The 15568-nt window shown below is 33.3% G+C and overlaps 1 protein-coding gene across 3 annotated transcripts; it reads left to right on the forward strand.

The window, feature by feature from the left end:
* The first annotated feature begins 1746 nt into the window (after positions 1 to 1746).
* On the forward strand, positions 1747 to 15010 carry LOC108339579 (DDT domain-containing protein PTM). 3 transcript variants are annotated; one of them, XR_008248857.1, is made up of 13 exons: positions 1747 to 1988; positions 2108 to 3799; positions 3902 to 4513; positions 4939 to 6079; positions 6827 to 7109; positions 7210 to 7334; positions 7882 to 8342; positions 9263 to 9291; positions 11505 to 12176; positions 12343 to 12545; positions 14015 to 14076; positions 14558 to 14612; positions 14690 to 15010. XR_008248857.1 is itself a non-coding variant. In XM_052877660.1 (12 exons), the coding sequence occupies exons 2-11, from the start codon at positions 2115 to 2117 to the stop codon at positions 14027 to 14029; spliced, it is 5226 nt and encodes a 1741-aa protein (XP_052733620.1). In that variant the 5' UTR covers positions 1747 to 1988; positions 2108 to 2114; the 3' UTR covers positions 14030 to 14076; positions 14558 to 15010. The 3 variants fall into 3 exon arrangements, 2 of the variants coding, with proteins under 2 accessions (XP_052733620.1, XP_017432218.1); XM_052877660.1 differs by having other exon boundaries at positions 14558 to 15010; XM_017576729.2 differs by lacking the exon at positions 14015 to 14076.
* The last annotated feature ends 558 nt before the right edge of the window (positions 15011 to 15568 follow it).

The following is a 15568-nucleotide window of genomic DNA, read 5'->3' on the forward strand; positions in this document are numbered from 1 at the left end:
ATAACTTTTATTTATTTCTTCATGTAATAAGAAGATTATTATTGACAAATGTAGATTAAATTAACTAGAGAATGTGCATTTTCGAATGAATTGGCTGAATAAATATTAAGATATGCATTTGTTAGCTGATAATTATATATATATATATATATATATATATATATATATATATATATATATATATATATAATATGCTTTTAAATTGAGTTTTGTTTCGGGTCTAAATTTGAAGTATTTATAAAATACTTTTTCACATCTTCTCGAGTTATCTTGATTGTTTTGAATATACTTAGTCAAATTTTTTTCAGGTTCTTAATGTTCAAATTCTATATAAGTATGAATACCTGTCAAAAAAATTTTCAAGTTAATAATTTAATTCATCGAAACCATATTCAAATTTTAAATTCACAATAAATATAATCACTATCTTCTCACATTTGATTTATATTTATAAGTTTTGTAATAAACTTATAATTAATAACATGATATTCAGGATCTAATATCTAATAAATAAATGTTACCAAAAAAATTTGATTATAAATTGTACTTATAGCTGATTAGGACTAGAAATTATCTAATTTCAGTTATTTTTCTGTCATCAGATGCCTATACCGTACGATTAGACACTACGATCATACGGTATAACTTTAAATACCTTGTATTCATATGTTACTTTCTAAGATCATGGATGTATTTGGTAACAGTATGCAACACATAGGCAATGTATAATATGATGTGTGGTGTACATAGATATCTCCCCAAATAGAAAAACATAATTTTATTTAAAGTGAGCACAATTCCAAGTTAAACAAAAAAGTAATGTTTAAAAATACAACTGTTCTATATGATGTCATCTTTAATGCATGACTAGTCAGTTATTTTAAAATGCACTTACTTTTACCACAATGTATCCAGTTGAGTCTGAGTTCAGTTTAATATAATATTTTCAATTTAATTTAATTCAATTCAATAGTCTAATTTTGTTGGATTTATTATTTTTAATTGTTTAATATATTATTTATTGTTTTTTGTTTACTTTTATCACCTTGTTCATAAAAACACTCAACCACGTTTTTACCTTTTTAAAGGACAACCATGTAATCTTTTAAGTTAAATTTCTCAGTTTATAAAAATACAACATTTTAACCCTTAATTGACATTTTGGGTTTTATAAACTGATACCATATGCTGATTATGATTTGAATTATTACAAATCAAATAAATTATAAGTGGCTAACTTTTATTTGTTGTTATTTGGATGAAGAGTGGTCATATAAACTATTGATTGTTTCAACTAGATTGAAACTTTTATTAAAAAATTATATTTATCACACATCTATTGTTATTTGGATTTATTACCAATTCTATTTGGGTGCAATAAATATCTCAATATTAAACAACACAAATAAGTATATAAGAAAATGGTTAAATCTTCGTAGTAAATACTCCCAAGCCATTTTAAATTTAATATTTTTACGAAGACTAAATTAATTAAATATGTTATATCATTTATGACAAAAAATAATAATTAAAAATAGATGGTATAACATTCAAAGATGGTAAAAGCAGAGTTTCAGATAGAATAAGAAGGGAAGAAAATCAACCAATCCATCATCAAACCAACTCGCAACTGCTCTGAACAATACATTTATAATTTGTCTTTCATAGAATAAAAAAAAGAAATCCACATATAAATTATTATAAATAAATAAAGAAAAGTGTCTGAAAATGGGAAGAATTTGTTGTTACTGTTTGATTTTCTCTCCTCTCTCCAGTTCGCACTAGTTAGTTTGACCCACTTCAACATTTTCAACATTAGAGAGAGAGAGAGGGAGAGAAGGAGGGACTCGTTTGCCTTTCTTTTCTTCCCAACTTCCACATCCTTTCTGTTTCTCTCTCTTCCCTCGCACTTTCGTTTTCTTCATTTCAATTCCCAAACACTTCGAATTGCTCTATGTTCTTCTGCTGCACCCAAAGCCACCACAAGGGTTTGCTTCTCTCTCTTACATCACTATTTTTTTTTGCTTCTTGATGAATTCTTTAGTGTTTTTCATCGTTTATTGTAAGTAATTGCTCATGGAGATCACTTGCTGCGTTGGGATTGCAGTGTAGCGATGGAGTTTGTGGGGAAGACAGTTAAGAAAGAGGTGAAGGGGTTTGGGATTATTTCGGGAACAGTGAAATCGTACGACTCTGCGTCTGGTTTTTTGGAGATCGTTTACGAAGATGGTGATTCTGAGGAATTGGAGTCCTCTGACGTGGCTTCTCTCTTGCAATTTCAACCGGAGAGTGTCAAAGCTAAGCCTCGAGTTGGTCGGAAACCTAAGAAGCGTTGCCGGGTCGAGAGGAAGCGCGATGTTGGAGCAGGTTCAGGTAATGTTAGAGAGAATTTGGTGGCGGAGGGTAGTGGTTTTAGGGGGGTTTTGGATGGGGATGTTTCTTCTGGTAGTGGTGGGGGTTTGGATTTATATAGTGGTGTGTTAGAGAGAAATTTGGATGGTATAGTTGGGAATGGAGGGAATCTTGAGGGCAATGCTAATGGGAGTAAGGAGGAAAATGGGGTTAGAGAAACTCTGATAGAGGAAACTGGCTTAGAAGATAGTTTGAACAAGAGTTTATCCGGAAATGTTAGTTGTGTTAAAGATGGACTTGATTTGAATGCTAATCTGGATGAGGATTTAAATCTAGATGTGAGTAATGAGGATCGTTTGAAGAGAAGAGATTGCATTGATTTAAATTTGGATGTGAGTAATGAGGATGACGTCAGCAGGGGAGAGGCAATGCAGCGGGAATGTAACTTTGATTTGAATGTGGAGGTAGTATGTGAAGAAGGTAAGGAAACTCGGTGTGATGGTGATGGAAATGGACATTCTTTGGTGGATAATGTTTTGTTTGGTAAGATGGGGCTGTCCCAAAAGGAAGAGATAAATGTTAATAATAGTTTTGTGGAAGGTGACGGCATTAATGGTAATTTCAATCACGCCTTTGATGCGGTTAAATTGGAGGTAATTCATGTTTCTTCTGATCATCCATCTAAAGAAGGTTCTTTGTGTTTGGTTGAGGAAAATGGAGGAGACAGTCGCAAAGAAGACGCAGGGACTATTAATTCTCATCAGATTTCAAGTGCAATTTCTGTTAGGGATTCAGATTTTGGGGAGCGAGTTGATTGTCCTTCTGAAGGTGGTATTGCCATAATTCATGAATACCAAGATGATCCAGGAAGTCCTTGCAAACAAGAAAAATTCCTAGATGTTTCAGGAAGTCCATGCAAACAAAAAAATAGTAGAAGGAAAAGAAGAAAATTATCAGATAATCCAGGAGCCATGCCAGAGACAGTTTTAAGGAGGAGCTCTCGTCGGGCATCAGCCAGAAAAGGGGTTTCAAGCACCTTAGAAGTGGAAGTGGCTGATGATGCTTTGGTAACCTTGGGAACTGATGTCTTAACAGAAGAAAAACCTCTAATCCTTGTTTCTCAGAAATCTGAGCAATATAACAATGATCTTAGATACAGGCAATGCAACAATCTTCTTCCAAAGCTGCAATTGCCCCCGTCTTCTACAAATTTGAATTTAGATGGTGTTCCTGTTCTTGAACTGTTTTCTATTTATGCCTGTTTAAGATCATTCAGTACTTTGTTATTTTTGAGTCCATTTGAGTTGGAGGATCTTGTGGCTGCACTGAAGTCTGAAATTCCAAGTTTATTATTTGACAGCATTCATGTTTCTATTTTGCAAACTCTGAGGAAGCAGTTGGAATACCTTTCCAATGAGGGTTGCCAATCTGCATCCAATTGTCTGAGGTATATTTATTTAATTTTTCTTTCAATCTATTATACTTGTCAATCTGTTTGACCGTCTTATCCTTACAAGTTCTCCATTTTTATATTTTTACCTTAATGCAGGAATCTTAACTGGGATTTTTTGGACCTGGTCACATGGCCTATTTTCATGGCAGAGTACCTTCTGATTCATGACTCAGGATTTAAAACTGGTTTTGATATTAAACATCTAATGTTCAGAACTGATTACTATAGACAACCTGTAATGGTGAAGGTCGAGATTCTCCAATACCTGTGTGATGATATGATTGAATCAGAAGCCATAAGGTCAGAGCTTAACAGAAGATCTTTGGTTACGGAGACTGATATGGGTTTTGATCAGAATATGTATTTTGACGCATCCAAGAAAAGAAGAGCTGTAATGGATGTGTCTGGTGGCTCCTGCTTGACTGAGGAGAATGTGGATGACACAACTGACTGGAATAGTGACGAGTGTTGCCTGTGCAAGATGGATGGTAGTTTAATATGCTGTGACGGTTGCCCTGCTGCATTCCATTCACGATGTGTGGGAATTGCCAGTGACAAACTGCCTGAAGGTGACTGGTATTGCCCTGAGTGTGGAATTGGCAAACACAGGGCTTGGATGAAATCACGAAGGTCACTTCGAGGAGCAGACCTATTAGGGATGGATATGGATGGTAGTGTCTATTTCAACAGCTGCAGTTACCTGCTAGTGTAAGTGTAGTTATACCTGTTGGTGTGTCCGCCACATACCTTAGCTTGCTAAACATTATTTCATAAGTAACATAGAATTCTTCTATTGGAAATTGCTGTATGACTTTCTGTTGAACATCTAGGCTGCTTGGTAGCTTGTCTCACAGCTATCCCAATGTATTAGACAAGATTCATGCAGGACATCTGGTTGACAACATGTAGACTGCCTACAGTTTTACTTGTTCTTGTCTATTTGATAATTCTTTTATATCACAACCGCCTTTTACTAGATGTAGTTTTTCCATTTAAATTTGAAGTGGCTAGAGTTGTTGTCATTGTGAAAAATGCAAACCATATCTCACATATCTAAAGTCTAATCTGTCCTGTACCTGCCTCTTATCGTTTTAGAGTGTTCACACTTTGTTTGAATGCTGAAACCTTTGCAGGTCAAGCTCATCTGAAGCAAGGCCATTGTTCTATTACTACCACCGAAATGATATACATGTAGTAATTGAAGCTCTAAAATCTATGGGTCCTTTATATAGAGGCATACTAATGGCTATCTATAAGCATTGGGATATCAAAGCTAACTTGAATGTAGGGGATAGTGTCTTTAATCAAAATTCCGGCAAGAACATGCAGATGAAGGGAGAATATTCTACTATGTATACATCTTTGGCACCTTCTACATCAGAGATATGTTTGGACAATAATCAGGCCAATGATCAAGGAAAGTTGGATGAAAATTCAACTGTTGACTGTTGTATGCAACTTGGCCAAGAGTTTCCAAAAGTTGGGAACTGCCTAGATTCAACGATCACCATAGAAAGTCCTTGTGTTGCTTCAGATGGATCAGCTGATACCACACAGACGAGAACAGGCACCAACAATGTTCAGACGTGTGGGCTCAATGATTTCAATAGATGTAATGAATCCTTGAATCAGCCAGGAGTACCAGAAAGACACTATCCCGACTGTTCTTTGACATCTTCCAGCTTGGATGTGGGGCATAAAATAAACTTAAGATCTGTAGGTGCTAGCAGTACCCCCTCCCCAGACAGTAAGGATAATTCTGAAGGACCTTGTGGAACTGAGTATGTAAACTATTATAGCTTTGCCCGAACAGCTTCATTTGTTGCACAGGAGTTGATGTGTAAGTCGCCTGAGAAAATGAATAAGATTTTTGCAATGTCTGAAGAAGAATTTATTTCAGATCAAACCAAGGTCATTATGAAGAAATCTACTAACTTTTGTTGGCCAAGTATTCCCGAACTGGATGCAGCAGCTCAAAAAGAAAAATGTGGGTGGTGCTTTACTTGCAAAGTTGCTAATGAAGACAGGGATTGTTTGTTTAATTCTGTTGTGAAGCCTGTTTGGGAAGTGTCCAATAGCACTTCGGTTGGGCTTCAACCCAGGAATATCCAGAATGGGCATCTTAGAGATATCATATGCCTTATCTTCTCTCTTGAGGTTCGGTTACGTGGGCTTTTATTGGGTCCGTGGCTTAATCTGCATCAAATAAATCTTTGGCATAAAGATCTTTTGAAGACATCTGATTTTCTTCGTGTTAAGCGATTATTGCTTCTTGTAAGGATTTGCTTTCTCTTTGTCAATCATTTTTATTAAACACATGATTACTCTAACTCCTTTATGTCTGTCAAGTTTTGTGATATTAGTATAACTTCATTAAGCTCTTTTCTTTTTACAATCACTAGAAGTCAAGTAAAAACAGAAAACCACTTTTGTTAATTTAGATATCGTGCTAAAGGTTTTGTTCCCCCTTTCCTTTGATTTTATTTGATAGATGAAGAACATATAATGTACATTTGGAGGGAGAAGGGTCATAAATCCTCCTAATAAGAATAAAGAGGAAAAAGGTAGAGCCAAATTGGCTCATAGATGCAACAGAGTTGTATCATTCTACATACCAGTAATATCAATTTCCTTTAGTTCAACCTGAGCAGAGCACCATAGAGCTATAAACAGAACCTTTTCTCCTACAAATTTAAGATTGCTTGGTGGCCAGAATTGACTAGTACTGTATAAGTGATATATAACTGACTGAAAAATAAATAATAAGTATCAGGTGTACACACCTTATAAATGTGTTCATGTTTCCATAAATGTACCAGAGGTATATCTTTTTACTAATTTCTCACTATTTGCTTTTTGTCTACCTTTGATTTTTTTGAAGCTAAAACTATGATGCTAGCAACAAAAGAAACATGTCTTTTCTGACTTGGCTGGCTGCCTGGCTAACATTGGCTTTTTGTTTACATTTCTCTGAATATTTGTAGTTAAATGTCTGACACTGTATAATGTTTTATTTGGCAGTTAGAATCCAATTTGCGGCCTTTTGCTCTTTCAGCAGATTGGTTAAAGCATGTGGATTCTGTTCCTACAATGGGGTCCGCTATTCATATTGTGGTTTCACGCACATCTTCCAGGCATGGTATTGCAAAGAAAAGGGCCAGGTATTCAGATAATGAAACCAGTTCATCTTCAAACAGTGCTAGTGGTTTGGGAATGTACTGGTGGAGAGGTGGCAGGCTGTCCCGAAAATTGTTTAATTTGAAGGTTTTGCCTCACTCCTTGGTTGCCAAGGCTGCTAGACAAGGTCGCAAATTGTTCTCGTTTGTATGCTGTGCATGTTGTGTTAGTAGCCTATTTCATTTGAATGGTTATTTGAATTGATTTAAAATTGTGAAATTCCACAGGTGGGTGTAAGAAGATACCAGGAATTTTATATCTTGAGAATTCAGACTTTGCACGGAGAAGCAGATTTGTTGCCTGGCGAGCAGCTGTTGAGATGTCAACAAGTGCTGAGCAGCTTGCTTTACAGGTATGATTACCTGGCTTGTTGAAGACGATAATCACTGTGGTGTAAATTGAAGATTTGTTATGTTTTAGCAGAAATAGGGGAAGTACAAATAGGAGATTAGTTATCATCCAAAACAAAGGAAGTAATAAACAAGGAATATAAAGGTTGAAGTCTTTAAGAATGCTACAAAGTTGTCTATTTTTCTTGCGTGACATACTATGATGCACAGATACAATTTGTATATCAGATACGACACGTATCCAATGTGGTGGTACATTTAATTTGAAAATAATAGGATACAATACGTTAAATATACATAGTGAAAAATATAATTTTTTTCTTAAAAACATGATAAATTCAACTGCCAAAGGGAATATAATGCTGCCCTCTAAATTTGAAGAGGACCCAAAGCAAACACGTAATAAATCTTTAAATTGTATACACATTATGAGTATCTTTTGTTTGATGTTACACTCTGACCTTTCATAACCAGTATAAGCTGATGAACTTGTCTTGTTTTCTTGTTATCAAATACATTTTAATTTAAGAAGCTATTTATGATTTTCAGGTTAGAGAGCTTTATTCAAACATAAGGTGGCTTGATATTGAGAACAATCATCCTTTATGTGTGTTGGACAAGGAATCTAGAAAATCAGTCAGGCTGTTCAAAAAATCAATTGTACGCAGGAAGTGCACTGAAGGGCAATCTTTGAAATATCTTATTGATTTTGGAAAGAGAAGGGCTATTCCGGATGTTGTTATTAAACATGGCTCTCTGTTGGAACAATCCTCTAGTGAGAGAAAAAAATATTGGCTAGAGGAATCTTATGTTCCAATGCATCTTCTAAAGAATTTTGAAGACAAAAGAATTGTTCGCAAATCCACTGATAAGAAACTTGAAAAAATGCTTGAGATTGGTAAAGTAAACAAGAAAATTCCTCAAGAAAGGGGATTTTCATATCTGTTTACTAGATTGGAAAGATCTGATTGTCATCAATGTGGGCACTGCAACAAAGATGTTTCAATGAGGTATTTGTAGTATTTTTTTGTGTTATGACTAGTTCTTGTTGTTACTTTATACATGGCTTATCTTTTCTTTTTGTTAGAATAAAATTATCTGTTACAGATTTCTATACTTTTGTATTGTAATCTTGTTCATGCTAGTTTTATTGTAGTTGATTGAAGATGAGACTGTTTTTCAAGTTTACCGATGATCTGTTTTTGTCTGTTAACTAAAAGAAGAAATATTACAGAAATATCTACGAAATTAGTATTCCTTCCCCCAATATCTGCCCAAAATATGACATGAAAGCCATAGTTCAAACTTGGATACTAGTGGTCTATAAGAAATGTATACCTAAGAAATACTTCTTAAGCAACAAATCTAATATTGTCATTATAGAGAGCATGTTGGATTTTCAATAAATAAGAATCAGTAGATGCGTATATATGATGATATATCAGTTTTTCTATAATAGTATCCTTAAATAATGTTATGCACATAAACCAGTACATAATAGGACTGTAGAAGGATAATTTTGTATTTTTTGCTAAAGATTAAAATGATAAAAAAATTTATGGACGGGCAATTTTAATTTTGGTTTGACCTGCCAACTCAGCAAGAATTATTTTTTGAAATATGTGGAGTGTATTAAATCAGCAACAATAGGGATCATTGTAACTTTTATTAAGCATAACATTGAGATATTTTTTTAAGGTTGAGCCATGATAATTTGATTTAATGAGTCATTAGAGGATTGACTGTCATCATTATTGTGCTTTTTTTTCTTTTGATAATTTTTTATTTATTATTATGTATGCATTTGCAAGTTTTTCTTTTGTGTGCACTTGTCAATTACACTGAAATCTTCCTATCTTGTTAAGGGCGTAATTTACTCTGTAAAAATATACTCACTAATATATATACTCTTTTAAAATGAAATTGGCAGGGATGCTGTGAGGTGCCTCCATTGCAAAGGTGTGTATTTGTCTTCTAATGTTACTTTTTTTCCTCAATAGTTTGCTTTGTATATATATAGCCAATGTTTTTATTTGTTTTACAATTTTCTGAATTACTTTTTATATTAGATTTTAATGTATAACTTATATCTTACTGAATCTGGCACTGTTGTAAAGGTGTTGTCAGGAACTGCTGCCTTAAAATCTTAGAGAATGATTTTTAACATGATTACTATATTTTGAAACACAATTCTTTTTTTTTTTTGTTTTCTTTTATTTATGTAGTTTTCTTAAAGCCTATTCTTCATAATCTGGTTTTAGTTTAAGCTTTTTCTGTTCATACTAATATACCACTTTTTTCTTCTAGTCATAGTCCCTGTAAATTTTCGTCTGATCTCTGTAATATTCAAACTTTTGGTCTTTTGTCCTGCTGCAAAATTGCTTTCTTGATTCCATCAGATGATGTTGCCATGTGTCAACTCATTGTTAAAAAAATGCTTATGTGCAACACCAGATGGAGCAACATAACTATTTCTGAATGGAAAGGATTGAAATAGGGTATTACAGGAATTAAATTATATATATATATATATATATATATATATATATATATATATATATATATATATATATATATTTGGTGGGAGCTAATAGCAAAAACTTCTGTATTTGTATGAACAAAAAAGTATTTAATCATATGTTTTTACAGTAATAGATATGAAAACCACTTTTTTCCCATCAATGCCATAGATTTTCTACCTTATTGCTGCCACTCCCATCACCATTGCCGATAGTTTCTGAAGTATCAAACTATTTTTATTCTGTGAAATGATTTTAAAAAGTATTTATTGACAAGAATAAAATCAAATAGGTTGCATAAAGGCCTGTGATTGGGTTTGTTTCTCTGACTTGCCCTTTCAAGCAAGAGCTTCAAGCATGGAAACTGTCCAAGCCGTTCTCTACTTTGTGCTAAAACATTCAACTTACCCATGAAGAGGGATAGATTGAACAATTAATCAGTTTCTTGTTGAGTTTTTGTGTCATGTGAAGAAAGAACACTCATAAAAGCTCAAACCACTAAACAAAGTCTTAGGATTGGTTTCGTACCTCTATTGTAAATATTATCATGAATTGATGGAGAAGTATTTTTACGTATGCTATATTCCGGGTTTTACTTCTATGTATCACTTGAATTTCAAAGATGATGTTTTTTTTTTTATCTAGAAAACTTGTATTTTACATTTTTTTACATGTATGATTTGTTCAAGACACTTGTGACCCTTTTGTTGTTAATTATGAGTGTCATGAATATTGAGTATTTTTTTTTTCATTTTTCATAATTTATATGTATTTTTTGTATAGTTTCCTAGAAAGTAGACTTTAAGCTTAAATAATGGCATAAAATTGACTTATAAAATGAGGATTATATCTTTATATATATATATATATATATATATATATATATATATATATATATATATTATAATTTGTTCATATCTTTAGTTGATGTAGGATCTCTAACACCTCTTCTCATCAAGTATTGACGTCTCAAGCATGGGAATAAATAATATTTGTAAATGGTTTGATGGTGGCATCATAGTGGGTGATACGATAGGTCTAACAAATCTCAGTACAAGATTTGAAACCATCTTAGAAGATGAACTTTAAGTTTAATTCAATCTCACAAAACTCTTTTGTAAGATGAAGTTTGCACCCATTTATGTATTATTAATTTGGTCACATTTCCAGTCGGTGCAAGTTCTACAAAATAGGTCATGATATAAATTCCAAGTACAACTATCATACTGCAGCATTTTTTGGGCATGCTGCTATCCGGAATTTGAAACACTCTGGTCTTGATGATGGGTGTCTTAAATTTCCCATCCGGAGTGATAGGAAGGTTTGTTGAGATCTCATTTTTTCTAGGTGTATGGTCAAAACATTTGTTATGATGATTAAGACTACCCTAAATCCTAGAAATAGTAATTTTTGTTATGAATGCATGTTTTTTCAAATTTACAGCATATGATAATTATGTGATGGAAGCCAGAAGCTTTTTTTGTTTTTTTTTTCCTTTTTCACATGAGCAGTAGTCTGTGTATGCTTTCACTACGTTTTGATTACTGTTTTGTTTTCTTTTGCTATCTTGTGCTTTTCATATTTGAAAATTTGGTTATTTTTCATAAATTGTATTTTTACTTCCATATCTCATTATCATCTTATAATTTATAGGATATTTCCACAAGAGGCATGTCAGGAAATCAGGTAGCACATCAAATACTGGAAGCACATATTCATGTCACAGATGTCAGGATGGGTTGCATGCAAAGACTAATACCAATAAAAGAAAAGTTGGCTCAAAACTGCAGAAGATTCAAGCAAAGAAACGTAAAACTGTGCCTTCAGTTTGTATGTCAGTAAACCTCAAGGGCAACAAGAAGGCATTGAGTAAGGTACGCCAGGGAAGATCTCGAAACAGTAAGAATATCCAATCAAGTGTACCTCTTCGCCGATCTACTAGGAAGGCCAAATCCCTGTATATGCAAAGTCAAATGAACGGTGGACGCAGAAAAGGAAAGCCCGGTAAAAAGAACGTGGGACGCAAAAAGGGAAAGCAAAGTAAATCCAAGAAGGTGACCTCTCCGGAGTCCAATGAACCTACTGGTGAATATACAAAGTTAGCAGTAACTACACGAGGGACGAGAACAAAGTTCTGTAGCAGTTATTGGCTTAATGGTCTTCGGTTGTCTCGAAAGCCAAATGACGAGCGAGTATTGCTATTTAAAGAGAAGAAGACTATTGTCTCCTCTGAAGACTTTTCTGGCTCTCTTGACTGTCTTAACTGCTGCCTTTGTTGTGGAAATGGATACTCCTTGAATTATATTGCGTGTGAAATATGTGGAGGTGACTACTCTTCTCATTTGTGTTTTCTCCTTTTGGGCTCGGGGATGAGTATGGAAAGAGGCTAATACTTTTAGCAAGTTAAGAAGATAATATCATAAATATCTGTACACGTACCTTTTTAACATTTATCAAAATATATTTTGAACATACTATGCTAATTATGCAGATTGGTTTCATGGTGATGCTTTTGGGCTTAATGTGGACAATGTCAAACAACTTATTGGATTTAAGTGCCATGTTTGTCTTGATAGAACTGCTCCAATCTGTCCTCATGTGAAAATTAATGCATTTTCTCGTCCTGAAAGCAGTGCTGCAAATGAGTGTGCAGAGGAATTATCTAATCCTGTTTCTCTTCAACCTTTAAGTGAGGTATGTTTCCCTCTTTTAATTCTGACTTGTTTGAACATAGAGAATGAAATGATAAAAGGTCAAAAGGACAAATCATGCATATCTTGCGTAATTTTTAAATTTTAAATGACAAATTTGTCCACTGTTTATGCTCCACTCAGGTTTCCTGATGTTAGAAAATCTTTATTACTGGTTTGTCTACATCTGTTAAATTTGGACGCAGAGACATTATGCATAAAATGAACATCATGAGAAGAGATGTTGTATGAATCAATTATTATTGAGAAAAATAGTGAGTCGAAATACGAAGAGCAACAGTTGCTCTTGGCCAAGGAGAGCTAAAAGCAGGAAAGTGGAAAATTTACCGTGCCTGTCCTCCCCTCCCCTCCTTAAATTTCTCTACGTCACAGAATTTACAGATCTATTCCCTCTTTTCTTTAACTAATACTATTTGAGAATAAGCTTGTAGGAGGCTTTTTACTAATCAATGTTTAAATTGTAATGGTGTATTTGAGAATTTACCAGTCAAAAAAGTTGGTTCAAGGCTTAATGGTTTAATTATGACCGAATTGGTGTTAATAAATGATAACAATACTTGCAATTAAGGAATTTAAGTGATACATATACATTAATAAGATCAACCAAAGATAATATTTTAATTTTTCTTTTTTATGAAACATCATTTTATGAATTTTTAACATTTAAAAGTTAGTGTTGAAATCATATCATATTGCACAGGCCTAAGTTTCAAAAATACACAAGTTTCCATTAATAATAACAAGCTCACATTTAAATTAAAAAATTAAAAAAGAAAATGATAATTACTTTAGGTTGACTTTTCATTTAAAGAAAAGAATAAATAAAAATATATTAAGCATTTTTTGTCAGCCTATTTTGAATTACTTTTTTACATGGTTTTTCCCCAGGTTTTAGACTGCTTTTAGACTGCTTTTGACAGACATTTATTGCTACATCTTTTAAAGAATTTGAAATCTCAGTTTTTAACAGTCAGAATATCAGACGAGTGTTATAAAAGTTCTATCATTGACTGTCGATCACAATTAAACTATTTTTTTATTTATCTACAAAATAATAGGTGATGTCACCTATTATTTTGATATTTTTGTGACAATTTATTTTTTTTGGTATATTTGTTTGTAAATAATACTAAACTTTTGGTAAGCATTTTGTCCTTTTGTGCTAATATAGTGTGCTTCTTTATGTATTCCTCAGTTGCAGGCAACTCTCTCTCCCCTCAAATAATTGGGCAGTTACTTTAATAAAAAAATTAAGTCCTGTCCTTGGAATAAATTTTAGTTAAATGGATATGTCGTCAAATTTCACGTCAGAATGTGTACACTGTCCATAACATCTACATTATTGTTTTTATAGTTCCCCTTTTTTGAGAAGATGACATAAAACCTTTCTGTGGTTTTTATATTAGTTTTGTAATAAATGGTTGAAAGCGAAAGTTTCACTTGTCATTGCAGATCCCATGCAATTAAATACCGTTGGCAGTCATGGATGAAATCTTCACTGTGCTGGGGTTATGGTACAATTGTTTTTGTGGGAAGATTCATATATTGATACAGCTAGTTAGTTAGATAAATGGGTTTACAGAAATTGGGTTCAGATTCTTCGAGGATTGTTTTTCTTCTTAAATATGAGGGATCTTTTGGGTTAAGCTGAAAATGTTGCATACAGTAGTTGGTGAGGAGCCTTCTAGTGTAACAATTGAATCAGCAAGTGAGAAGTGGTATTACCCTTGCCCTTTCAAAATAAAATTCCTAAGGTTGTGTTCGATTTCTTAACTTATATGCTTAGAAACAAACTTTTCTCTGATTTTGTGGTATCCTATAGACATGTTATATTGTCTCCTGCGAGTGTCCTATTCAATTGGTTGTTGTACATTGACCAACTTTTTATGTTTCTATTGTTTGTCAAGTGACCTCATCCTACTAAACAAAAGGATTTTTATGTTTGATACAAGTCAGTATCTGCAAGATTCTTATGCTTATTTATCTTCATTGCAGGTTTGATGATCTGCACTGAAAAAAGTCATGGCAGGACTTCAGATGCCAGCTTCTTGTATGGTTGTTTTTCTTTTCCTGCAGGGTCTGGTGGCAAATGATTATTTTAATATAAAAAGAATTGTCCTTGGACAGGTTCAATGTAGGAGAATGATCGAATGCGTTGATCAAGCTTCTGCTCAATTGCCTTCTATTTTAACGAACGGTTGTGGAAATGGAAAGATGAATAACGAAACAAGCATGTAGCTCTAAAGGCTGAAGATGATTGTAATCTGGACATAGTAGAGTTCATACATCAATTGCATTCATGATTGTAATTCTAACCCATCAACATTCATTGTAGCATTCTTTAATGTAGGGTCTTGTCTTCACTTAAACTGATTTCACTAATGTCTTGTCAAACTCTTTTAAAGGAATGGAGTATATAAATCATAGAAGATCTCAGTATAGATTTTATATTGATCGTGGCAGATAGTAAATAGAATCTTGCTCTGTAAAGATTTCTCTGCTGGTTTTGTCGTTCGTTGTCTTGGTGAAAATTGAAGCATTGGACGAAAGGGGGAGTTCTTTTCGCGTTCTTCTTCACCAGAGTTCTACAGGGATAGATTAACATGCTGATTCCGAAATACCCTTTATACAATTTTACTTGTAGTTTGAACTAAGCACTAATATTTGTTTGTTTGTTAATTTTGGAATGAATTGATAGGTTAAATCTGTTAATAAATTGTTATTCTTACATGATTGTTGTAAACTATGTCTGTATTATAAATTGAGCCTTTGCTTCCTAGCACGTTGTTAAAGAACCATTTGCATCTAGTCTATTATAATCATTAAAGTAATTTACTTGTTCTACTGTTGGCTTAAAAATCGCTTTATGTTTCATTGGTACGTGGCTCTATGAATTTGAATTTATAGAATTTATCATCATTCCTAAAAGAAATTATGTTCCTACGAAAACATTCACTTTTCATATCCAAATTTTAATTTGTTCTTTGATCCATATCAATTGTAATT

The sequence above is a fragment of the Vigna angularis genome, chromosome 5 (genome assembly GCF_016808095.1).
Source record: "Vigna angularis cultivar LongXiaoDou No.4 chromosome 5, ASM1680809v1, whole genome shotgun sequence".
Lineage (NCBI taxonomy): Eukaryota > Viridiplantae > Streptophyta > Magnoliopsida > Fabales > Fabaceae > Vigna > Vigna angularis.

Bases quoted from the DNA above. Each gene is read 5' to 3' on its own strand.
- LOC108339579 (XM_052877660.1), top strand. From the start codon at position 2,115: ATGGAGTTTGTGGGGAAGACAGTTAAGAAAGAGGTGAAGGGGTTTGGG. The intron at 7,335-7,881 runs GTATGATTACCT...TATGATTTTCAG, and splicing joins CTGAGCAGCTTGCTTTACAG to GTTAGAGAGCTTTATTCAAA. The intron at 12,177-12,342 runs GTGACTACTCTT...CTAATTATGCAG, and splicing joins TGCGTGTGAAATATGTGGAG to ATTGGTTTCATGGTGATGCT.